The 26,200-nt window shown below is 39.5% G+C and overlaps 1 protein-coding gene across 1 annotated transcript; it reads left to right on the top strand.

Moving 5' to 3' along the window:
- Nucleotides 1-15,231: 15,231 nt before the first annotated feature.
- On the top strand, nt 15,232-24,778 carry fzd4 (frizzled class receptor 4). Its single transcript, XM_088428230.1, has 6 exons — nt 15,232-15,746; nt 18,311-18,448; nt 18,576-18,956; nt 20,266-20,411; nt 20,813-21,060; nt 22,030-24,778. Exons 1-6 carry the CDS (start codon nt 15,483-15,485, stop codon nt 22,446-22,448), a joined length of 1,596 nt encoding a protein of 531 aa, XP_088284356.1. The 5' UTR covers nt 15,232-15,482; the 3' UTR covers nt 22,449-24,778.
- The last annotated feature ends 1,422 nt before the right edge of the window (nt 24,779-26,200 follow it).

Raw genomic sequence — 26,200 nt, 5'->3', positions numbered from 1 at the left:
AGTCTGACACAATCAAAGTATTTATTGTGTTATCTACATGGTTGAAATCTGGGGTATATCTTATTTCATTATTTGCGACCGGCTAGGTCTTCATGCCTCACTGTTTGTTCCTTTTATCACAGATCCCATTAGCAGTCAAGGAGTTCATTAGGGCCCAATCCTGAGAAACGAGATGTTTGCTCCTTATCATTTCATGGAGCCATGACCAAGGAGGTATCCGATGTGTCACAAATTATCCATCAAAAATGTCTGAAGGATTACAAAATCTGCTCACTTTAAGCTTTGTGTTTTTAATTATGCTAAAAACCATGGGGCCTCCCTTATTCTCATTTTTCAGGTTGACCAATTTATCCATGTTGTATTCGTCGGGGCAGCAGCTTCAGCAGGGAAGCCTAGACATCCCTCCCCGACCACTTCGTACAGCTCCTCCGGGAGGATCCCCAGGTATTACCATGCCAGACATGACTCATCAAATCAAATCAAATGTTATTTGTATAGCACTGAATCACCCAAGTATCAAATGGCTTCACAGGTAAAAAGAGGTCATGTCAGACATCCAGGAGGTATGCTAACCAGATGCCCATGCCATCTGAACTGGCTTCCCTCACCATGGAGGAGCAACGGCTCTACTCTGAGTTGCACCTGAATGACCAACCTTGTCACCTTAACTCTTAGAGCCAAGACACCCTGCGCAGGAAGCTCATTTTGGACGCTTGTGTCCGGGATCTCGTTGTTTTGGCCCTTATCCATAGTTCCATACCATAGATGAGGGCAGCAAACAAGAGCTTCAACTTTTGGCTCAGCTTTTCCTTTACCACAACAGAGATACAGAGTTTCATCATAGCAGACCACTGATCTGCCTGTCAGTCTCTCCTTTCATCCTGCCCTCATTTGTAAAGAAGACCCCAAGATACTTGAACTCTTACACTTGGGGCAAGACCTCATAGACAACCTATGGAAGGCACACCACCCTTTTTCAACGCACATGGTCTCAGATTTGGAGGTGCTGATCTTCACCTCAGCCTCTTTACTTTCACTATTCAGGTGTGCCTTTGAAGTGGTTGGTAACCTCCATGGTCAAGGGATCAAGGACTGAGTAGGGTCGCAAAAAGCGTGCACCCCCGGTAATCTACTCTGCTGTTCACCGGACCCACAGGTATCCTGTTAGATGAGCATTTCTTGGAAGAGACCACATCCACTTCTATCATCATCAGGGGTAATTATAGGATAAAGGTCCTTAGCTTTACATTTGCAGTGTCATCATTGTACGTCACAACAATGAACAAGTTGTCTCCAGCCATGTAGTTTGCTATGAAGCCCAAACAGCTTTTCAGCTTTACCGTAGCTAAGAATGTGAACTATAAACACATCCATGCAAATATTTGTCTCTCATTCTATCCACTCTTCGCTACAATGTTTTCTTTGGTCATCCAAAACGTGATATTTCCTAAATTGGTCTTTACTCTTGGATCAGCTTTCCTCACCCTTTTGGTGCCAGGGAACATTTGAAAAAAAAAAAAGACTTTGGTAAGAAGGTATAAAACAAATGAATCAAAACAGTAAACAATGAACCATTATGTTGGTTGTACTTGTTGTAATTAGTAAGAGGGCTTGTTTTACTTTAATAAGCTGGTCCAATCTTGAACTAAGGGTTTTTTTTCCTTGTAAAAAAGCCCTGTCTTTTTAATGCCAGGTGTTTAGGATCCATGTGATGGTCTGATGGTGTCAGCGCCTCATTTGTGCAAGAACCAGAAATATACTTGTATCTTTACTAAGTCTGTCGATAATGAAAGGTCCCTATCATGGAAATGTTGTTTTTTTCCTCATGAATTGTAAGGGTTTTTTTTTTTCATGCTAGTTGGTTGGCTAAGTTTTTTATTTAGGCTCTTGGGCACCCTTACACTGAACCGCATGCATCCACTCACTCGATTTTGGACCCCTGCCTTGAATAACAAATTAAAAAAAAAAAAGACCATTTCTACTGTTATTTTTAATTCTTTTCTTTCTTAACTTAGTGAAAAAGTGCTTACCTTCAGGCATGTGCAACTATCTACAAAAGTCAACGTGCCATTGCAATAAATGTCTTGAACTTCAATTTATTGTTAAAACAGTCTTGGATCTGAAAAAGCTATGTGTAGGTGTAAGTAAAAGTGAGTCTCATTTCCTCAGACTGCCATAACTACCAAAAATGGGTATGACAAAAACACAAACACACACATTTTATGTTGACGTTAACTACAGGCTACTTGCCAAATGACAGACAGACAAAATGGCTACACTGTGGTCTGTGGTAGTAGTAACACTTAGTAAAACAAACAAATACACCGCACCACATCCTCCACCACACACAGACTGCACTGTGTCTACAACATAATACGTAACTATAAATCTTGCATGCTGGTAACTGTATAAAGTCATGCAAGTCAAATGGTGTATAAGTTTCAGCTTAGAAGGTTTGCAGATGTGCATTCAGTCACAGTATTTGGAGCCAGTAATACACTCTCCGCATTGAAGGTAGAAAGGGAAACTAATTGATGTTGGCAGTTTAAAAAAAAAAAAAAAAAAAGCCTTCCACCCTTTCTTTATCTGCTGCCTTGTTATTCTCATTCAGAACTGTTTTTTTATGGCTGAAACTACTCTTGTGGCCTCTGTAGAGTAATAAAACTTATAGTCAGGTACACACACTGCTACTGGGCCTTGGAGGGATGGAGTCATTGGATGAATAAAAAAGACCGAAAAAAGTGGGAAAAAAATACAGCAAGAAGGAATGCAAAATGGACAAACAAGTCATATAAAAGGAACGAAGTTCCAAGGAATTGAGAACAAGTGGGCCTGGGGACTCCACAATTGCTTTTACATGTGTGGCCCCTGGGTGTTTGCTAAACAGTTTATCTACAGTAAGCGGGCACATAGAGTAAAGTTAAGCCAATCAGTCATTGCATTGAAAGTTAAAAATAACCTGCATCTTCAAAGCCTTACTTTGCTGCATGTAAGTGTTGTCCAGTTCATACCCTGCTTAGCAAAAATGTCCTCATCCCTACTGACCACATTTTAAACCTCAAAAAGAAAAATATACAAGAATGCAAACGCTCACTTTCATTCTTGGCCACCTCTCGGGGATCTGAAGGGAAAGTAGACATTTTTTATATCCAGCTGCTCTGTAAATCATTTGTCTGGCGTTCTCTGAGAAAACAAATCTCAGAGTTCGAGACCAAGAGACTGCCCAGTCATTTTTGCATAGTTTTTTTTTTTTTTTTTGCTATTATCTCTGCTGTGGTTAAGTGGAAATTTGGTGTACTTTTTTTTTAAACTCAAAATAAGTCTGCAAAATTAGATCTTATTTTGTCAAACAAGCGAAATTCTTTAATTCAAAGTAAAATGGAGATCAGAGCTCCAATTTGGAGCTGTAAATGATCAAAACCACATATTTGCTCAGAATTAATCACCGCAGCTATCACCATTTTTTGCATTCCTTTTCAGGTCTGAAAGCAAATATTAGGCACACCAGAAGATTTGTGGTTGGAAGGCTTGCCAGAGGTCGAGTGTATGCTGACTGTTAAGTCTTTTAACTATGAAGTACCAGTCACAGCTTTGTCTGAACAAGATAAATAAAAAGAATGATTGCAAAAAATTCTAGTAGGAGTCAACTTTACCATGAGCCATGACTGTAAAAAAGACTCATCATTCCAGGGCACCACCCCCTTTGTGTGTATTACCAAGTTGATGAAATGAAATAAAAATCTAGCATCAAGAACTCAAACTTTGTAAAACATTTTAATTAAAAAAAAACCAACAACCACACATTGCCACTATGCACCTCCATTCAATAAACCACAGAAGAACCAAACCATAACAAATCATATAAAGTGCATTTGTCAATAATGAAAGACCAGCCATAAACAAGTCATCATCAGCACTTGCTTCATTTGGATTATTTTGAGGAAATAAAACATAAATCATTTCACTTACAGCCGGACCTGGAAAAGAACATCTCTCACAGTAAAAGAAAATGCTACTGATGCACGCTTTAGGGTTTAGGCTGTTAATGTGACTTTACACAGAGCCCTTTTCACAAATCCTTCATGACCATCCTCTAGCTTCTAACTCAACATAAACCAAGCGCTGCAACTCAGCTACATTCAGACAGACTAGGACAAGTGTAATTGTGGCTTGCGGCTTAACTGAGCATTCAAACAAAAAACCATCGTGTCCACATCTGTCTGGGTGCCAGTAAGGTCCATTTGTCTGACAGTCTGTGCATGTGCGTACCTTGAGCAAGACAATGATTTGGCGGGTGGATACGTGTTAACCTCTGCTTTTATAGTCACGAGCAGATGTTACACAAAGATGGCGTACGTGGCACACAAGTCAAAAAGCGCCAGTATGGGTAGAATGTTTTGGTGGCTGTCAACAATTTAACATATGATAAATAGATGTTTATGTAGTAATCACTGAGCATATGCTTGTAAACAACACATCACAGAAAAGTGACATTTTATTGTCACAAAACAAGCCTAACCCATCATTTTCAATGGAAAAAAAATGTAGAAAAAATTAACTTTTTGGATTTAATAATGTAATCTAATAAAGTGCTGCAATTTCTGGCCACTGGTGGGAGGAAGCACCAAATAATGCCATATGTTTTTCATTGTGCAACTCAGTTGAATGACATTAAATTACGGTACAATAACTGTTTGCTCCAAATTACTTTTGAATCTGCGGGGATTAGATTTTGATACATGTGCCATAATGATTGAGGAAAAATATTCGTCATTTATACTTTAAATCAACAACATAGTAATAATAAAGTGATTGTCTTGACAGACTAGTTTGAATTCATCTCTTGACTTCCTCAATTTCCTAGTAATTACATTACTTACTTAAATACAGTTTAAGTATTGCATGTCTTACATAAAAGATCCATATTCCCAGGAGTTTCATATTTATATCCATATTCAGTTGCACGGGCGGTCAGACTGGTTAGCACGTCCGCCGCACAGTTCAGAGTACTATCTTAAAAATAAATAAATAGGGCGGCTCGGTGGAAGAGTGGTTAGTGCGGCATTCCTGTGTGGAGTTTGCATGGTCTCCCCGTGCCCACATGGGTTCTGTCCAGGCACTCTGGCTTGCTCCCACATTAAAAAAAAAACATGCATGGTAGGTGTATTGGAGACTCTGAATTGTCCTCAGATGTAGGTTGGTGCATAACTGGTTGTTCATCCCTGTGTGCCCTGCAATTTTATGGCAACCTGTTCAGGGTATCCCCTGCCTCCTGCCCAAAGACAGCTGGGATAGGCACCAGCAAGCCAGCGAGTAAAGATAAGCGGCTATAGATGATGGATGGATGGATGGATGGATGGATGGATGGATGGATGGATGGATGGATGGATGGATGGATGGATGGATGGATTCAGTTGCACAGCCTGACTCCCAACAGAATCTGTAAAGGCCTTGTGAGAATTTGTTTTTGTTTTAGACCTACATTCTGATATTTTGCTATTTAGGCAGCAGCTAATTAATTGTTACTAGCAGTAATGAAGACTTACTTTCTTGAAGAACATCCACCACTGTGGAGTGAAGAGCAAGTGAAGCCAAAGGCGACTATTTTATATTAATAACCCTGTCAGCCAGCTCACAGAAAAGTGATGGACTGGACTGATCTCTACTAGAGAGTGGAACACGTTGGATAACAACGCATGGCAAAGAGCATCTTAAAAAAAAGGGGGAAACCCAGAGATTTCTGATCATATTTAAGGGAAAAACGCATATTTACCTGAAATAATATGATAAACATTATAGGTCCTATTCGTGTAAAAATATGTTAAAAGTGCAAAAAAACACATAGGCAGGGCTTGAGAACATTTTAGACATAGGCTTAATGACGCTTCTGGCGCGTAGACATACAAGGATGCACTACTGCCAGTGTGGATCATAATTAGGTTTTCATTTGATTTATGCATGAGTGACTGAGAGGACAAAAACTGACTAAAATACTAGTTACACATTCCCGACTGATGAGACTGATTCCCGACATTCCCTACAACTTCCACTCTTTTCTGCAGACAAAAGGACATTTGAAAGCTAATGATGTTCCAGGTCATTACAAAGGTGTTTGATGACTGAGGTTAGGAAGTCATTCCACGAAAATGTCCAAATTATCTTGATAAGAGAGCAAATTAAGATTCAGGCTGAGACGTCTCAAGAGTTATTCATACATAATTGATATACTATTCTGCAGTGCTCGAGCATGGGCAAGACATTTTTCTTACTTTTATCTTTAAACCTTTGCACATAAGGATGTGTCACATGGTTTGGACAAGGATTTTAATAAGCGGGCACCGAACAAAACACTCTGTTCATACAGTTGCGTGTCAGAAGATGAAATATTGTGACAGCTTCATTCCATTCGGTGGCTGCTGAGATGTCACAGAATGCATCTCTGGCATCAAACTGAAACACGAGTGTACTGTATTTCTATGAAGATACGCTTGCGTGTGTTGCGGTGGGGCTCAATCTTCCCACGGCAGGGACAGTGTTGACTTTTTCTCCAGAGACATGAGTTCTATTTCAGGGAGCGGAGCAACTAGATGAGGAAGAGACAGGTGCCAAGGAAGTTAGCACTGGCTATGAATAACAAACTGAAGAGAGAAATGGATGGTGGGCAGTTCAGTAAAAAGCTATTCAATATTGGCGCAGAACATTGAATTATTTTTCTCACAAACTGTGGGAAATCCAGCAGCAGAATATCCTTCTTGCGTGGCCGTTCACATTGCATGTTTGAGATTTATTTTTATGTTTAAATGAAAAGCTCTTTCAGTACATTTGTGGATACTACCAATATAAGACTTACTGTGTTTCAAAGCGAATTTATGTTAATTAACCTAAATCACCAGATGGCCTAGAAAACAAACATATGTAAATAAATGATATATTAACTTGTTGCACTTGTACATGCACACAGCAAACTCAGTATTCTGTTCCAAAATTAGGGCTGAGAACATAGATCCAATTATCAATAGAATCGATGCTGAAGTCAATATCGGGATTGTGTCAATACCAAAGAGTTAGTATCCATTTTTCACATTTGTGTGTTATCTTATGTACTTATTAACTTGGGCTCAAGCAATTCTTTTAGTGAATCTTACACTTGACAGCCTGCCACTCTATTGCTAAAATCGTTTGTATTTCACCATTGTTAAACACTATTTTGGAGCAAGGCTAATTTGATTTTTACATTTTGTGTCAGAGTTCAGAGGTGTTGAGGAGGATGTGGAGGTTGCGGACCCAAACGAGGGCAAGCAGAGAGGTTGCTGTGCTCAAAAATGTTTATTTAATTCAGTATAGCAGCAAAGCAAAAAAGAACAAAAACAGTATACAAAGTAACAAACAATACCCAAAACAAACTTAGAGACTAGGATAACAAGCAGGCATATAAACCTCAAACATCAGGAATAAAACCACATGCAAAAAAATAATTTTAAGACCCAATATAGCAGAACTCTATTTATCCTCATCCCCTAAAAATATTTTGAAAGGGCTCCTCAAGATTTATTTCCAAAAAGTGGGACGTGCAAATGAAGTTTGGAAAGTACTGGTAGAGATTAACACATGACTTGAAAGCTGAAATGGGCACAATTTGAATTACTCAGCTTAATAAATGAAAATGCGGATAAGAGGCGAAGCACAAGTGACAGACGCATCTGCACGAGGTCAGAAAACAGATGACTTTATGCTAAATGAACACAGAAGATAATCTGTTGCTGAATCTCATTGTGTCCTATTTTGACTTTTGCAAGATAGATAAAGTACATAATTCTGACTGATGAATCCTAAATACAGACGAAACCACTCAGTAACAGCACCATGAAAGAAATTATCTTACCAAGCCTACTTGTTGACCTTTGTCCTCATTTATCTTGCATATTTGTTTTCAGCTGCCATTAAATTGTGCCTTCATGACGTTTCAAGAATCAGAGGAAGCAGCCATCATCTGGTGGTGCAGATGCACAAAGGAAGTGATATAAATGTATCTTATTTTTTTGTGGGCCAAATTCTCATCCACATAGCCAATCAGCATGGGAATTGACCCCCCCCCCCCCCCCCCTCTTTGTGTGTGTGTGTGTGTGTGTGTGTGTGTGTGTGTGTGTGTACATCCGCCGCTTCCCAACAAGGCTACTACCACCTGCTCATCAGATTTCTGAAGGGGGAAAAAAAAGCATCTGCCCTAGGCAGTAAGAGAGCAGTGTGGAGTTACAGACGAGCAGGGTTACAGGGGTTAACTCTCCAACAAGAGGCCCATTTACAGACATGGACAGGAACCATCTATCAGCAATCTGCTGCCTGACACCACACGGAGTCGCCTTGGGCTGAAGCTACTGCTGCAAAAAAGTACCCAGAATTAGAAATGAATAGACCATCCTTATGCATGGCAAAATATTTTTTTCTGCTGCATAGGATTTAATTCACATGATGTGCTTGGCAATGTCTTCATGGTGCAGTGAAGAAGCTGAAAACCTAATTCAAATCATAATTGGCTGTGTTGATTTTGTTATATTGATCTAAAAAAGTCTGGATGGCTTCCCTCTCCTTACTTTAAAGGTTGTGTCTCATCCAGGGGATTACCGAGGGAGAAAAAAATCATTTTATTTATTGATGGATTGCTCATTGTTTGGATCTTAAAAGCAATGTTTTCTGCAGAAACAAAATATATGGAAATTGAAACACCTTTTGGAGAGATGATCAGCTACTTCAATGCAATAAAGGCATCCAATGCATCCTGTTGAGCCTGGAAGGGGGCTCCTCCCACCTGTGGTCCCTTCTGAAGGTTTTCTCATTTTCCCCAGATGGGATTTTTGAGTTTTTCCTTCCACTTCTGAGCGCTTTGTTCAGGGAATGCCATTGTGTATTTGTGATGTTCTGTATGATTTCTTTTACACCTGTGAAGCCTTTTGAGACTGTGGCGATTCAGGGCTATACAAATAAACTTGACTGAACTCGACAATCATGGTGCCCATGTGCAAGGCAACCTCCAGACTGCATGTGTCTGGGCTGGTTCTTTGTGTATCTTGGAGATTTGAGTGAAAATCAAATTTTTCCTAATCTAATTTATAAATCATTTTACTACATGTAACAAAATACACGAGGAGCTCCATACCAAAACATGATAAATGCTTATGTAAAGAAATCTTGAAACGCTGTAGATTTTGGAGAGGTTGCACCGTGGCCCTTACACCATATCAGCGTTTGAGTAGTATTGTAACATGCAACATGTACATTTAAGTTGGAATTTTTGGACTATATCAGGAAAGTTTTGTGCGCTTGGAAGCAACAAGTAAATAATCCATCGTAAACCATTTTTGTTGCACGACAGACCAACATATTCTTATAGGACTCTTGCGCTTTAATGTGTTTTGAACATATAACCAAATTTTAAAAGGGTAGTTTTATCATATAAACCAGGGTCTAAATAAATTCAGAGTCCCACATCCAGGAAAATAAAACACAGTAGAATATTTTGCAAGAGAATCCTTTTTTTTATAGAGAGATTTTTCTTAGTTGTAAAAGTCCTAGAGTTACTTCTGTTACTTTACTGCTTCATTACTACTGAGGCAAAGTTGTTGACATTCTGAGTGTCCGTTATCATCTCCGCAGTGCAACATTCTTATTGATGCCTGGGTGTAAATTAAGGTAACCTGACCCTGCTCGCCCACATGGGACAGAACACCTGCAAAACTCTTTCTAGTCAAATCATAATAACATCAATAATCATAATACCATGTCACACACTGTGCAAATACAGAGGTTTATAGTTTATGTAGAAAATAACATTTCAAAATAACATGTCAAATTAACCAGAGCGAGTACACCCCTATAGGCAGGTCTGTCAGTTATGCATAGTCACACCATTCCAAGGAGTTGGCAGGCCTATTAATACCACACTTGGAGGACTGGGCCTTGAGCCATGAGATGCTATGTGGTGTCTGATACACACTTGCTGCTTTTTTTTTCTGTCCTTGGTTTGCTCTCAAACTGAAGTACTACAGTGGTAACATCCCAACATCGAGAGCAATTTCACTAAAATGGTGCAAAGTTTATTTTTGACTACTAATATACTCAGGGACATATCATTTGGCATATTTCCATATTGTGAAATATTTTTAGCAACCTGAAACAAATTCTCATTTGGGAATTTAATAAAAAAAAAAAATGATGGTAAATACTCAAATGTAAGAACTACATTTTTTAAAAATGACAGATGTACAAACCCAAATCGAATACGCAACAGGTGAATAAAAGGGGAGGATTAGGTATGGGAAGTAATGATTTTATTTTCACGTTTGAATCAAGTGTCATGAAAATTGATAATTACTGCTATTCTGTGAAAAATATTTTTTTTTACCCATTTTTCCACTATGTTGTTTGGCTAACAGGACACACTGGAGATTTGATTTGGATGAAGAAAAAACAAAGACAGAATGTGAAGTGGATATGCAGGATATTATTCTTACAGCAACATTATATTTTTTCACAGAGGTTTACAGTTTACAGATATCAAGAATATTAGTTAACACATTTGGTCTAATACACTCGTAGTTCTTATTTTTACCATTAGATGTGTTGGGTGAATTGTCAAAATAATGTGTTTCTCCTGTATAATTGTGATCAATTTCAGTATTCTGATCTAAAACTGTAACAAATGCATGTAAACATAGTACATGTACATGTGCAGTCAATAATCTTTTCAAAACTTGAAAACTGACAATATTTGGGTTTTGAAAGGGTATGTAGGTATGGAAAAACCCAAATTTCTTCATAGTTGGCTTATCAAAAGAACAAAACAAATAAAACCCCTGGGTCACCCCTTTTCAGTAATATTCGTGCATATTAACATGATCACAATATCACCATTGAAAGAGCTTTGTGTTCTGCGGATGTTCTATCCACAAGTCACTGCGGACCATCTTACATTGCTACACACTAAGTGAGTCTGACTTAAATATGTTTACTATGTTGACATGCAGCCAAAAACTCTTTTAAAATGCCAACTGGGGTTTTGAAAGGTCATGTAAACCGACACAAAAACTTGAAATTGTTCATATTGTTTTTTTTCTTTAAAGTTGAATAAGACCCTTGGATTACGCAGACACGGCACAAAACTGCACTTTTAAAGCGAGGAGCAAACAATTGCTTTATTACTGTGGCGAATGACAATAAATAAAATGTGTATTATTGGCTGTAGAAGGAAAGATAAAATTATGTCTATTTAGGACAAGTCGGTTTACAGGATGTTGACAGCAAAATCTTGTCCTTAACCTGAACAAAGTGAATCTGATGTTGTAAGACCTTGATTCAAAGTGGGAGTAGCAAAATCCAAGACCGTCCTAGGCAATTGATAATAAATGTTGTGAACACATTTAAAAGTCACGTTTTTCAGAATGATCAAGATGTTGAAGTTCATTCTACTCGTATTCACACAGAAAAAAAAAATCTTCTGACTGTTATTTGAGAAATGTGTGGGATAGATCATTTGAAAATACAGGCTACTTTCACTTGGCCCAAAGCAGTGGAAAGTGCAGTAGCTTTCCAGAATTCGGAAAGCAAAACCCACACAAACCTCAAAGTGCATGGTGTCCACACTGCTGACATCTTGTCCACTCCGGAGCTTTATATGTTTACCCGTTCACTTCATTAATAACAGGACCTGATGTTATAACAGATGATTAGTTCGGAATTGCATGCTGGTCATATGAACCTACCATCAGTGGATTCAATTTGATTGCTTCCATCAGTAGCCTCAAGTGCCCGGCTGAAAATCCGAAACCCGTCTTCTTCCCACATGAAGTGTTTGACACACATTGACGGTATATTTACAGTGCAATTCCTGGCCCACTGCATGCAGTCACTATCAATTAACGGGTCAGCATAATCATAATATTTATGATATTTCACAGTAAGCCAAATCTCCTCACATTCATGTGATGCCCTCCATCATCTCATTGCTGGTTTGTTTTGTTTGTGCTTGGAAGTAGATGGTCAGAAACTATAAGCATTATGGATACCAAAAAAAATATAGACAAATATTTCATAAAAAGCAGGGGGAAAAATTGTCAAAGGAAAAACTTTTAACATTCCACTGCAGCAAATTGTCTTCCCTCTATCCGACCAAACTCTCAGTCCACCAGTGTTTCATTGAACGTTTGAATTAGATACCATGTCGATTGCTACCTCAATAATTTCTTTGCTTTTACCACGATTGTGATCATTAGCCACTCAGTGTGACTCTAGCATTCTAGCTAGGGGGCTAGGCATCCCGTTGTAGCCAGGGTAGTCTCTATGTTGAGGGCTGGATTTGTTTTTTCTCGCAAAGTCGTTTGTTTGGTCCACGTCAATCACACAGTAGATGTAGCAATTTATACAATAAACCATTAGAGAGTAATTTCAACTCTTTTCATTCATGTCATACTGGAACAAGTACCTTCTCCTTCTGTGTTGAAGGATCATGGGATGTGAAATCAGATCCTAACGAATTGAGCTTTCTGATGGCATGTTCCCAATGTGGGACAGCAGGGTTTGCTGTGCCGATTCACATTCAGAAAAATGGCATGATACTAGGGTCAATTCGATTTTGTTTTTTTAATTTAATTTATGAACCCCACCAAAATCAATAAATTAATTTCACATTTATATATAAATTATATATGCACATTACATGTGCATGTACTCAGATGCTCTCACAAGCATACTCACATATGTATGATCACAATACCCCCTGTGGCTATATCAGGTATCACGATTTATTAGCACTATTATAAATTATCACTAAGCTAAAACAATAGAGTGTTGTACCCATGGAGTTGATGGTTATCAGGAGTGTGTGTGCGTGTGTGTGTGTGTGTGTGTGTCTGTGTGTGCATACGTGCATGTGTGTGTGTATGTTGGGGGAAGGGTGGTTTGCTGGTTAAGTCATTGATGCTATGTTGAGGGCAGTATGATGGCAGCACATGTTCTCCCTGTGCCTGTGTGAGTTTGCCCCATGAACTCTTTTTCTTCCCGCATTCCAAAAACACATGCAGGGTATACAATAGCTGTGTTGGGCTGGTGTATTGTTCCTTGGTGTGTTCGCACAGCGACGAATGCCCGTTGTTCATCTTTGTGTGCCCTGCAATTGAAAGACAGATGGATGGATGGATGGATGGATGGATGGATGGATGGATGGATGGATTTTGTTTTGTTACATTCTTTTGATCACCAAATGACTCAAAATCTCATAATAATATCAAAATCTCATAATAATATCAATTATGTCAGTATCAATCTCGATTTCATTGGGCAAAACAACTATTGGATGGTTCTAGACTTTTGACTGGCATTGCATGAGCACATTTCTATTCTGTTTCCTACTTTCGATACAATAGTAGAGTATTTACAAGTCCCTAAGCTCTGAAAACCTCAACCTGGTAAGTGCAAGTACATCTGGAATTTGCGTCAGCTGAGTCAAAAGTGAGCAAAACAGACAAAAACATAATCTAGCCAACAGTGGCAGTTTCTCCCTGAAGTGCCGTCACTCTTCACTGCTCATTTCATGCTGGAAAGGTGAAAACCTCTTCCAGGGTGCCTCAACCAAACAATACCTGTCCAGTGTCTGCATTAATCGCAATGCAAAACAGATTTGCAGTGCTTCAGCATGACTTAAGGGCCTACTTTCAATTACAATGTCAGAGCCATTTAGAGGTGATGGGCCTTTAGAGCAGTCATCCTCAACCTTTTTTCAGTGATGTACCCCCTGTGAAATATTTGTTTTCAGCCAAGTACCCCCTTAATAGTGACAAGCATTTTGGGGTTGAAAAAGAAAATGAATTCAAAAAGAATGGTGGGCCTACATTGTCTGAATAATGAAACTCCTTTTTTTTTTTTTTTAATATAGTGGTCTCTCTTGAACTGTCTTTGCTTTCATTTTCTGTAGCTTTATCCTCACTAGGGCTGCTGGCTTGATGGTGCCTAACCCGTTTTAGGCCAGTAGGCCTGAACTTTTTGCCAGACAACTGCAGGGCACACAAAGACAAACAACCATTCATGCTCCCAATCACACATAAGGACAATTTATAGTGTCCAATATGCCTACCATGAATGGTTTCGTAATGTGAGAGGAAGCTGGAGTTCCCGAAGAGACCCCAAACAGGCACGGGGAAATCCACGCAGGAAGGCTGGAGCCGGGATCGAACTTAGAATCTCTGAAGTGTGAACCGGACATGTTAACCACTCCTCCATCGTGATGCCCTCTCTTGAACTATTTGGAAACAAATAAGAAAGAAAACAATAACTCAATTGCTTAAAAAAAGGTTATGCACATTCATCTACAAAAGCATTCTCCTTTGGATCACTGTAAAGATCTGTTCTCTGAAAGAATGAATTAACTTTTTAAACAAAAATTCAAAGTGAAAGGTAGCTGACGGCGTGTGGCTTTAGTTTGGTTTGAATACAACTGACATGGAGAGATTGTTTGTTTAAATTGAATATCCCACTAAATATAGAATTTATAGTTTTTTTCAAGCATTCATAGGATTAGTTACTTTAAAGGATGTTTGCATGGATGCTACTTTTTGAGTATATTTTAAATTTTCATGTACCGCAGGGGTACACGTGCCTCCATATGAGAACCACTGATTTAGAGTGTGAGTTCAATCCATACAATTGTATTTTCCAAGGATTGTTTTAAACCGTGTGCAGTATTTTGACCATTTTGGGGTCATAGTCTTCCATATCATCCTCGCAGTGTTTTAACCTATGGATGGCACACTCCTGGTAATGTGATTAAGTGGTCATGCTATGTTGACATTTCAAAAATGTCAACATGGGTGAAATTTCAGCTCTTAGTGTCTTATTTCGCTTACGCTTTTCTTTTGATGTGGAGTATCTAAAGTTCAGAGGATTGGACAAAATACTGCACAATATGAACTGAACGCTTTTCTGTTATGCTTAACCACTGAAAATCGTTTTTTGTATCTTTCTGTCAAAATTGGCTATGCTTAATCACATGTTCGAATTAGAGAGGAAAATTCGAGGATGAGGCACAAGGGTTGAGAAGGATTTTTTTTTTTAACTGGACCCCGCCCCCGATTTGGGGGTTGGTCAGAGACAGAGAAGTGGGGCGCAGGGATTGGTTGGCTGTGTAGTGGACGTACGGAATAGTGCTCCCGCAAACAGACAATAAAGTTAGAACTAGAAGCCGGTCGCCTGGAGCTTGAATGCGCAAAAGCTGGATCTGCGACGCGGTTCGCCGACTTAAACTGAATCTACAAGGAAGAAATGTGGGATTTGCTTTGGCTTGCAAGAGCATGCACAATTTTTTAGGTCCACAGTCTTTTAGTTTTGTTTCAGCGTTTTCTCTGGATATATGCATCCAAATAGGATAAGGTGACTACCAGTTTGGACTGTTTCCAAGGTGAGGTTTTTGAAGGAATAATCTCTGTTGCGGAGTGAGCATGCAGGGGATGATGGTGTGGCTCACTCGGGCAGTACTGCTCTTACTCCCCGGGCTGCTCGCGCCGCCGCGCGTGGTGCGCGGCTTCGGCGATGATGTGGAGGAGATGACCTGCGACCCCATCCGGATAAGCATGTGTCAGGGCCTGGGATACAACGTCACCAAAATGCCCAATTTGGTCGGCAACGTGCTCCAGTCTGACGCCGAACTTCAGCTGACCACCTTCACTCCGCTCATTCAGTACGGCTGCTCCAGCCAGCTCAAGGTACCGCACACATATGGGACCCGCGTCGAGTGTGTATTTATAAACAGTCTGCAACAGAACAGCTCGTGACAGCGAGAACCGTGGCTAAGGCACACGCACACGTTGAGGGATAGAGATCCAAATAGCCAATGCTGGGTCCAGACTGTCTGCTTGCAGCAAGCCTGTGCCTGCGTGCGTGCATGGGTGCGTGGATGGAGGAAAGGGAGCGCATGAAAACAAAGAGCTGCCACCAGTAAAAGTATTCACTTTGATGGGACCACGAGGAGGAATTACTGCATTATGAGCTAGAAAGTTCATATCACTCTAATGTCCAATGTAATGGCAATTTTGTAATCTTGCCAACCATCCTCACTCCATGCCTCATTGGTTTGCACTGTACACCAGTGAATTGCCAAACAAGTCAGGAAAGTATCTAAATCCACTGTCCATTAAAAAAAAAAAAAAGAACCAGCTACGAATAATGCATCTTTGTTTATAGATTTAAAGTACCACTAATCAAATTGTTAGATACTCCCTCAAATTCAGTGTTTTGGTTTCATTTGAAAATTTCCTGAATTGTGGGCAACTTGTACCCAGTTAACACATTTGCACATCTTGGTATTTCATCAGTCAGTGCTACGATATGGAAAAAACTTTTTGGCTTGGCACTGAGACAGCACAATTAGCCTCCCTCTACCTGTTGCCATTAATGCTACTAAATTATAGCCAATTCTTATTGCTAATTCAACTAATAGGCACAGATTTCTGTGCAATATACAGTAAAAGCCAAAAGTGTAGACACACCTCATTCAATTTGCTTTCTTTATTTTCATGACTACTCATATTGTAGATCCTCACTGAAGATATAAAACTATGAATTAATCTCGCGGAGTTATGTATACTTGACAAAAAAGGTGAACTAATTGAAAACATGTTTTATATCTTTGTTTCTTCAAAATAGCCACCCGTTGCTCTGACTACTGTCTTGCACAATGTTGACATTTTCTTGAGGATTTTCATGAGGTTGCCACCTGAAATGGTTTTCACTTAACCGGCGTTTCTTATCAAGGTTACTTAGTGGAATTTCTTGCTTTATCATTGGGGTTGGGACAATCAGTTTTGTTGTGTAGGTCGGGTTAATATGCGACAGTCCTGTTGCAAATCTGTTCAAATTCATAGAACAGAAGAACCAAACAGCTAGCTAAGGAAAAATGAGTGGCCTTCATTGCTTTAAGAAATTAAATGGGAAGGTGAGTTCAAACTGTACTGTATATGTGCAGTATACATTAACCCGTGTTAGTAGAGCTTTTATGACATTTTCATGTTAGAAGTTGTGTAATCACTGTAAAAAATCCAAATGTCGGCAATTTTCACCAATTATTCATGACCCGTTTACTGTTTTTACATCTTGAACAACTTGGTGTGGACAGGTGTTTGGATGCAGGGCAAAAGTGCTATGAATGTGCCACAGTAAGCAAAGTGCTTCAAAAGACATTTGTGCTCTGTGTGTGAGGCAGACAGACAGAACAGGAACTAGAAACGCCACAGCCCTGCTCTGCTGAAAATTGCCCTGTAAGATTAGCCGACACCCCCACACACACACACACAAGAGGGAGGAAAGGTGAAAGGGAAATCATATCCCCTAACATTTGCTCTAATGGGAGGCTTCCTGGCAAATAACCAGAGCAGCTTCAGGCACAGAAGTGGCAGGGCTCAGTTTACCAGTGGTCAGGGAAAACACCCTCAACATTTCTCAGTCATCTCTGCATTCAAATCATGCACAGCATGAAGTCACAAACTGGCAAGACGCAAACTCATTATACAGACAAAAACGGCCATGTCTTTGTATGCGCCATAAAATACCGTTCGTTCACTCCTAGCTATTGCTTTCAAACCTTAAAGCATGTTTAAATGTGTACACTAAATTGATATTTTAGCCCTCATAAGAATCTGACACCTCAACTCAACTTTCAACTCAAACCTTTAGGATCCCTTAAAATGACAACATTGTGACCACCTGAAATAGTAAAATGCAACTGTATTCTTGAAAATGTCTTTGAAAGTCAGACTTATAGATCTGTTTCAAAACAGTTGCCATGGCACAGAAAATTGAGCGTTGGATTAAGTGGGATTATGGAGCATTACATGGCTCATGGCCCTTGTGTTTACTCCTCGGGTTGTTTTTTGGAGACGCAGGGTTGTGTGTCTAACCTTGAAGCAGGTTGATGTTGGCTATGGTTTCTTGACTCGAGTGGTGTGTGTGTTTTTATTTTAGTTTGTGCTACTATAAGTGGAAATGTTGACCTGCAAGGGGTAGACGTGATGCAATGCTTTTGGATGATGCAATGGTGTGCAGAGAGTATATCAAAACAAGCCATAGGAGTGTTCATACTGCCATTTATGGTAATAGCAGATACGTCGAAGTCAGATTTTTTGTTTTGTCAAGAGAAAAATCAACAGTGTCTGACGGTTTACTTTTTTGTAAGGAAGCAGCAATTTCAAGATTCTTTGCTACATTCCTTGGCTCAGTCTTGATTTCGATACCCGGTCTTTAGGAGTAAATATCAAATTTTCTTTTTCCCCAGTTCTTCCTGTGCTCGGTCTATGTGCCAATGTGCACCGACAAAGTGCCGATTCCCATCGGACCATGTGGCAGCATGTGTTTGTCTGTCAAGAGAAAATGCCTGCCAGTGCTTCATGAGTTTGGTTTCATCTGGCCAGAGGTGAGTCAACAGCCTTCACCAATAATTAAATCAGAGTCCTTGAGCTGCTGTATGTGGCGAATGTGAAATGAGGAGCTTCTCTTCATATCACTATAATAAATTATTCCTCATTTTTTTCCCAATGCAGGTGCTCAACTGCAGCCTCTTCCCGCCTCAGAATGACCACAACCACATGTGCATGGAGGGTCCAGGAGACGAGGATCCGCCGTATTATCGCCATCCTCCGCACCAGGAGGAATGCCAGGCCTTGGGATCTGCACCCGAACAATACACGTGGCTGAAGCAGACGGATAGCTGCGTACTCCAGTGCGGCTATGACAGCGGGCTCTACAGGCGCGGGGCTAAAGTGTTCACGGATGCCTGGATGGCAGTATGGGCTGTGCTGTGCTTCCTCTCCACCACTTTAACGGTCCTGACCTTTCTGTTGGATTCCCAACGATTTTCCTACCCTGAGAGGCCCATCATCTTCCTGTCCATGTGCTGCAATCTGTACAGTGTTGCTTACCTGGTAAATCAGTTCTCACTGTACGCGCAGGAGTTTACCTCTTCTTTTTCTTCTTCACCGCCATTTCTAAGACTATAAATGGCATGGTTTCTCACTGAGATAAGGGATTTCAGGCATGCACAAATCAGATTATGTATCTTGTGTGAATACTGGAACCATTCAAACATTTATTATTCCACAGCATTGAATTTAATCAGATTTTATTCTCGTCTTTAATTTATTGACATGCTTCCACTGTGCGTATTCCAAAAGGTTACGTCTTGCAGCCTATCCTTTTTCACATTCCCAAAATGCGTAGTTTTCCCACAATTTTCAAGTTTTTCATGCGAAATATCCCCATTCATTCCCAAATGTACATCACACCCGTTTTAAATTAAAATGTTCAGCTCGTTGATGAGTTTTAACACTATGAAAACTCCCATGTATAAGGAAAATCCATTTTCCACCAAAGTAATTTTTCATTATTCCATATCATTCAATACCACATTGCAGCTTTCAGTATACGATATTCCACGTTTCACCAAAATCAGTTTTACAATTAATATAATTTCTATTACATTTCACAGTTTCCCCCTATATGTTGCATTGTTAACCAGTATAACTCCATTTAATTTAATAGAATTCTTTGTCATTTCATATCATTCATCATCATTCCACAGGATATTTTAATTTCATCATTTTCTAGTCTTGTTTGTTGTATATTGTAGTATGTTTGATACTGGAATAGTTTAAAAACATTGCAAATTCCCCTAAAACGTAGAGAGATGTGGAATGGCCCAGAGTTATTGTGGTGGAAACTGAGACCCATGAAACTGTGGTATTTATACTTATCACCCAGTCGACAGAAAAGGAACACGTTTGAATCCAATCATCGAAATGTCCGTCAGGAAAATGAATATGTGCAATGAGAAAAATAGTTCAACTTTTCACATGTTCCATGTCTCCTACATACAACATTTCAGTAGCCACTCTTATTGAAGGGAGGAATTTACTGTATCTCATATTATTGTTCAGCCTTGGCAGAGGTCACTGATTACAGAGTACATTTAGTCCATTAGGAAAAGCAGATTATTTAAAACAGCACAACAAGAGTAGTTGTGAAGACATATGTAACATTGTTATCCATCTGGATGATCTTTGGCTAAAAGTAAACAAGTCCCCGTAATATCCATGCGACACAAAGCCAAGGTCCTACCAGAACACGGTCCTAACAGAATTGAATTTTACCATGATTGGAGAGATGTTTAAAATGAAAGACAGACTGATTAGCAGAGGTTTTCAGTTTAACAATGTATTTTTATCTCCCCTTTAGGTCCGGTTGACTCTGGGTAGAGAACGTGTATCATGTGACCTGGACGCTACCGAAGTGCCTATTCTAGTGCAGGAAGGACTTAAGAGCACGGGTTGTGCCATCGTCTTCCTCCTGCTCTATTTCTTTGGCATGGCCTCCTCTCTCTGGTTAGTAGTGCACACATGCAAAATATCTCTTGTTGAACAACAAGAGAAATGTGAGACAAGCATCCTGTTTTGTTCAAAATCTTACCATCCTGTCCATAACAACCGGTTTTTGATGGATGAATTCACACATATAAAAGGAATGAGGCCACTTTTCACAGTCTTGTTGTGCGGCTATCAAACAACACAGCTTTAAGTCTTCCTTTTGGATTTTGCCCTTGCTTTCCCCTTTCCAGGAAAAGCAAACCCAAAGGGCCCTTAATTCTGGCCTTAAATATGACACCACCATCTGTTGTGTAACCCTTTACTATGTCGCCATGATGAGCAACACGCAATGGCCATGTATTCACATTGTAAAAACATAGAATCGAACTTTGTTTAATTTTCTCTTCTTCTTGATTCAGGTGGGTGATCCTGACCCTGACATGGTTCCTGGCTGCAGGATTAAAATGGGGCCATGAGGCCATTGAAATGCACAGCTCCTACTTCCACATAGCAGCTTGGGCTATCCCGGCTGTTAAAACCATTGTCATTCTTATAATGAGACTGGTGGATGCTGACGATCTGACTGGCCTGTGTTATGTTGGCAACCTACAGCAGGAGGCGCTCACAGGCTTTGTTGTCGCGCCTCTAGCAACGTACCTTCTTATAGGTAATTTAAAATTTTGCTTACAATAACGAGTTTTATAACATTTCCTATAGTGATCCAGTTATAAGATCAGTCATAAACAACATGCTATAATTGCTATCATTCACACCCAAAGGGGAGAGTTCAGGAGAGTTCATCTAATCATGGTTATTAACCAAAACAGAAGCACCCATTGAATCATGCAAATAGACACTGATGTATTTTGATTTGGAGACTTTCCACATCTTGTTGACAAGTTCCATCTCAATGAAGATCTTACTGTGAAAAGACTGTCTTTAACAGCAGTTTGCATTCCACTATTATCTATTTTATTTTTAACTCCAGTTTTACTTAACATGAATCATAATGCAACGGAAATCTTTAGTTTTGTGATGCCCACTAACACATTGAGTCTTTTGAACAGCTCTCGACTGTAAATGACAGTATTTGAGTCATTCACCAGTGCCCCTTTCAACCCACTTCACTTCTGGAGAGTGCGTTATCCTAGCATGTTAGGCCTTGTCTACACGTAACTAGGACTACTTAAACCTGCATATTCACCCCCCTTAATGTGTAAAAAAAAAAAAAAAACAACCACGTGGCTTTGTTTACTGAAAAATATCGCTGCTACATGAATTTGTGTAGTGAGGTTTCATCCATTTCAAAGCATGACAAGCCACTAGGCGGCAGTAGTGTCATCAAATTCTGACCAACCAGAAAGAACTTCTGACTCTGGTGCCACCGGCATCTGCGGCGTTGGCGGGAAATAGAGTAAATTGATGATATAGCTCCAGTTTATGCTTGCTATACTTAGTGACACAGTTGTCAGCTTTTTTTAGTAGTTCGTGAATGACCATCTCCTGTTAAAGAGCCAAGGGTCCCATCACTAGAAATCTTGAAATGTGTGTACAAGAATGATTTTGTAGAAATATAGCGCACCAGATGTTATTTACACATAATAATAACTTAATATGCTTCTATGTTGAAATGCAGGCACCCTATTCATCTGTGCCGGCCTCGTGGCTCTTTTCAAGATCCGCTCCAATTTGCAGAAAGATGGTGCCAAGACAGACAAGCTTGAGCGTCTAATGGTGAAGATTGGAGTGTTTTCCGTGCTCTACACAGTTCCAGCTTCCACTGTGATTGGCTGTTACCTCTACCAACTTGCTCATTGGGGGGACTTCAAAGCCACCACACAAGACTCTTACGTTGCATCAGAGATGCTTCGAATCTTTATGTCACTACTCGTAGGGATTACCTCTGGCATGTGGATTTGGTCAGCAAAGACCCTCCACACGTGGCAACGCTGCTCCGCCCGCTTACTCAAAGACAGCAGGGTGAGTCGAGGTGGCAAGCGAGGCCCGGGCAAGGGTTGGATTAAACCTGGGACAGGCAACGAGACGGTGGTGTGAGGAGAAAGAATGGACAAGACCGGACTTGCTTCTTTAACTCACAGATGCTCACCCCGACAAAACGAGGATGTAATACAAACCACTGGATGTGAAAGACGCTGTAAATGTTTGGGAGCCCACAAGAATATTTATCTCTGTCTCCAACAGTGATTGACATTTCCTTTCAGTGTTGGACTGAAGAAAAAAGGGTGGACAGGTTCAAAATCTAGTAGCAACAGTAGCCCCGTGACCTTTCAAGATTTCCTTTCAAGGAGGAGGAAGAAAGACAAAACAGGCAGCAATGGAGCATTATCATGAAAATTGGACTCAAATTAAGCTGTGTGGTGCCACGTCTACCTCTGCCTCAATTTTCTGCGGAGCAGCAGAGACTAAACCTGCTGAGTACAATAACCCCTCTACCTTTAAGGCCTGTGAAGGCCATTGATGAGTCCATGTACATATGGTATTTCAATACCGGCTGCAGTTTCCCCAAAGCGTCTTGTGTCTTTTTCTATTAAATGAATGGCAAATGGAAAAGACACAATAGACCAAATGCTTGTTACACGTGTCAAATGACCTTATATTTCCAAGTGTTTACATTTCACCAACTTCATTTTATCTACACTAATTGATCCATGCAGATTTTTGTATTGCTCTCAAATTTGGGACGGGTACCAGCTCTAAGCTGAAATGATGCACTATAATTCAAAACATGAAGTGTCTGTGCCTGACACAAGTGCATTAACTTAAACGGCAGAGTGATTTATGAAAACCCAGTTGCACAGAAATTCACTTGCTAATTGGATACTTTTGTAATGACACCATTCAGCATCAATGACGATGATGTCCCCAATGAATCATCTAGAATCAACTACATGTAGCATGTAACCTTCATATACCAGTAGTTTAAGAATTGTTCAGCGGTCCGCCAACATTAAGTTTGATTTCACAAAGATGCCAACATAATTGTTTGCATAAGAAAAGTCTGTATATACTCACAGAGCAATTCATTTATGGAAAGCTTAGGTTCATTGAACAGCAGACTCTGTTATCGTTACAGAGCCTTTTTTTCCCCCCAAAATTATGTGTTAGTCTCCTGGGAAACCAGGGACAGTATATGCTCCTAGGGTAATGGGCAGTCCAGGAAATTAAAGCTGCCTTTCCCAAACATTAGCCAGAGTTCAATGTTATGAGACAATCACATGCCAAAAGACACAATGAAAACATATTCCCTTGTGCAACTATGCATTTAAACATGTAGAGGAGGAACCAAATCCACTTGCCACAGATAACAATCGACTTAATAGTGACCTCATTTGTGGGAAAACATCAGCAAATAACAGTTCCAGTTTGACTTTTCAGGGTCAATTTAATTATTCTTGATCGCCGAAGCCACTAGAGAAACAACATGTTAAAGTGATGTGTGTCAGGACTGCACTGTGTTCAACCTGGACAATGAAGCCGCTCCAAGAAAGAAAAAATATGTTGCTCAATGCAAATGAGAATTGACAAATCATCAATGGTCTCATCAAGACTTCATTCATCAATGCGTACCAGCCTAGTGTGTTTGCACGACAATCAAGCAGAGTACTTGGAAAGTATAATATTTGTAATGTGTGTTTACAAATGTAGTTCACATACAAGCATGATTCAAACACCGGGAACTCAAATGCACAAAGGCTTGTGATAGAAGCAATCAATGTGAAACCAGATAGTGCCTTGCCTTGTTGTCATATGTATTTTGAGGTAAATCTACAGAAGTAGGTGAGGATATCTGTTTACACAGACTCGGGTTGTGTCTTGGCCTACCAAGGGAAATGAGACCTTGTTGTAGATATTCTAAATATTGTGGTGAACCTGAGAAGCCTGGAACAGCCACTAGTGGTCCCCGAAGCAGCATACCTTGGCACCCTAATTAAATTTCCAAAGTCAAACAAAGATTACATTGAGCTAAAGTGAATTAAGCAAAGCTCTGACCACCATCCAACTGAGCTAATGCAGTTTCCCTTTTCTCATCACGTTTGCCGGCCACCTCCCGTATGACTGCATTGCCTCCCATGGTGTTTCAAACAACACACTGGTTAAGTTTCTTTAACAGGCCACAAAGTAAAAACACCGGCAATAAGATATGTAAATGTTGAGATGGCCCAGATATGAATCAATGTTGGGTTCATTTCACCATTGCTGATCTTAGCCAGTAAGATCTAAAAAGTCTGGAGAGATCATCAGTGTATTATAGGAAAAATACTTAATTTATCCTTGTAAAAAGTGACAGAATTTTTAAAAGCTTGTTTGTTATTTAAATGACACTTTTGTATCAGAAGATGAATAAAAAGCTTTGGTTAACAAAATGTTATGTTTTGAATGTTGTGTCGATATGCAATATTAACACATTTGTATCGTACCAGTCAAAGATTTGGAACGCCCTCACATTTACATAGTCTCAAACAAATTAAGAGATCAAAAAGTTCAAACTAATAATTCAAATGTACAGCTGTGAACTCAAAGTTATTCATATCATAAAGTTCAAAAGTATCAAAATTCAATTCAAAACTATTCTCCAAAAGCAAGTCTTGACCCTCAAAAAGAGCTTTGAACTTGCGGGGTGCACATAAATAGTCACCACAAGTGCAAGAGGTCCCCACAAAAAGTAAAACTCGGGATTTGGTCTACACTCCGCAGAAATAACGAAGGACATGTATTAGTCACAGGTCTCTGTTAAACAATGCTGCCACCTCTTGTTTGACGAGGCACCAGCCTGATCCGAAAATTAAATGACTTACTGCAGCAAAGAAAATATTTATATTTATAATATATAATATTTATATGTATAATATTTAATTTCATCCGATGCTAGGCTGATGCAAAGAAATTTGAAATATTTTATTTTAATGGCATTTTGATCATGGGAAAAACACTATACGCAGAATGACACACACGCACACACACACACGCACACACACACGCACACACGCACACACACGCATCTTTTTGGGGCGTGAAATAAGTAGAATATAGGCTAAGTATCCCACTATAGCACATACAAAAGATTGGCTCCTTTAAATTGACTTGTTCCTATGAGCTTCTGTGGAGTTTACAGAGCAATTCTACTTTATGAAGAGAACGATGTTGGCCCACTTTAACATCATGTATAAAAACTCATTTTCTTATAAGATGGCGGCTGAAGCTATAGGTCCTGAGGTTCCTCCAGGATCAAAATCACCCAAAAGACTGAAAATACTGAACAAAAATGTTGCTAAAGAAAAATAACTTTAAGGAGATAGAAAGAGAGCTCATTTGAGTTTTGAAGTGGCATCTGAGAAGTTTGAAGTATTATTTAAAGAGTTTTTGTATGGAGTAGTGGGCTAAAATTGCTCTGAGATATGAGCAAACCTGGTGATCAACTACAAAAAGTGTCGTTTAGCCATAAACAAGCTATGCACTTGATTTGTTCATGAAGTGTGTGTTGCAGAAGTCCTTAGCAAAACTAGTATGACAGAAGTATACTTCATAAAGTATTCTCAAATATAACTACTTTAAGTATAATCTGAGATATGTATGTGCAATGTAACAGAAAGCATACTATAGTCCAGTGGTGGACCCGTCAGGACCAGCAAGGCCTTCTCTGCTGCCTAATTGAACCTAAAATTATCATAATAATTACTTATAATAAACTATAATACTTATAACTACAATAAAAGTCAACTTCATTTTAAATTTGTTTTTATTTTATATATATATATATATATATATATATATATATATATATATAT

The sequence above is a fragment of the Hippichthys cyanospilos genome, chromosome 11, assembly GCF_059441005.1.
Source record: "Hippichthys cyanospilos isolate Australia breed blue-spotted pipefish chromosome 11, RoL_Hcya_1.0, whole genome shotgun sequence".
Classification (NCBI taxonomy): domain Eukaryota; kingdom Metazoa; phylum Chordata; class Actinopteri; order Syngnathiformes; family Syngnathidae; genus Hippichthys; species Hippichthys cyanospilos.
The sequence above is the reverse complement of the archived record's forward strand: the minus strand, read 5'-3'. Positions and strand labels throughout refer to the sequence as shown.

Excerpts from the sequence above, each read along its gene's own strand:
- fzd4 (XM_088428230.1), top strand. The coding sequence starts at position 15,483 with ATGCAGGGGATGATGGTGTGGCTCACTCGGGCAGTACTGCTCTTACTC. Across the intron at positions 18,957-20,265 it reads TGTACAGTGTTGCTTACCTG|GTCCGGTTGACTCTGGGTAG; the intron begins GTAAATCAGTTC and ends TCTCCCCTTTAG. Across the intron at positions 20,412-20,812 it reads GGCATGGCCTCCTCTCTCTG|GTGGGTGATCCTGACCCTGA; the intron begins GTTAGTAGTGCA and ends TTCTTGATTCAG.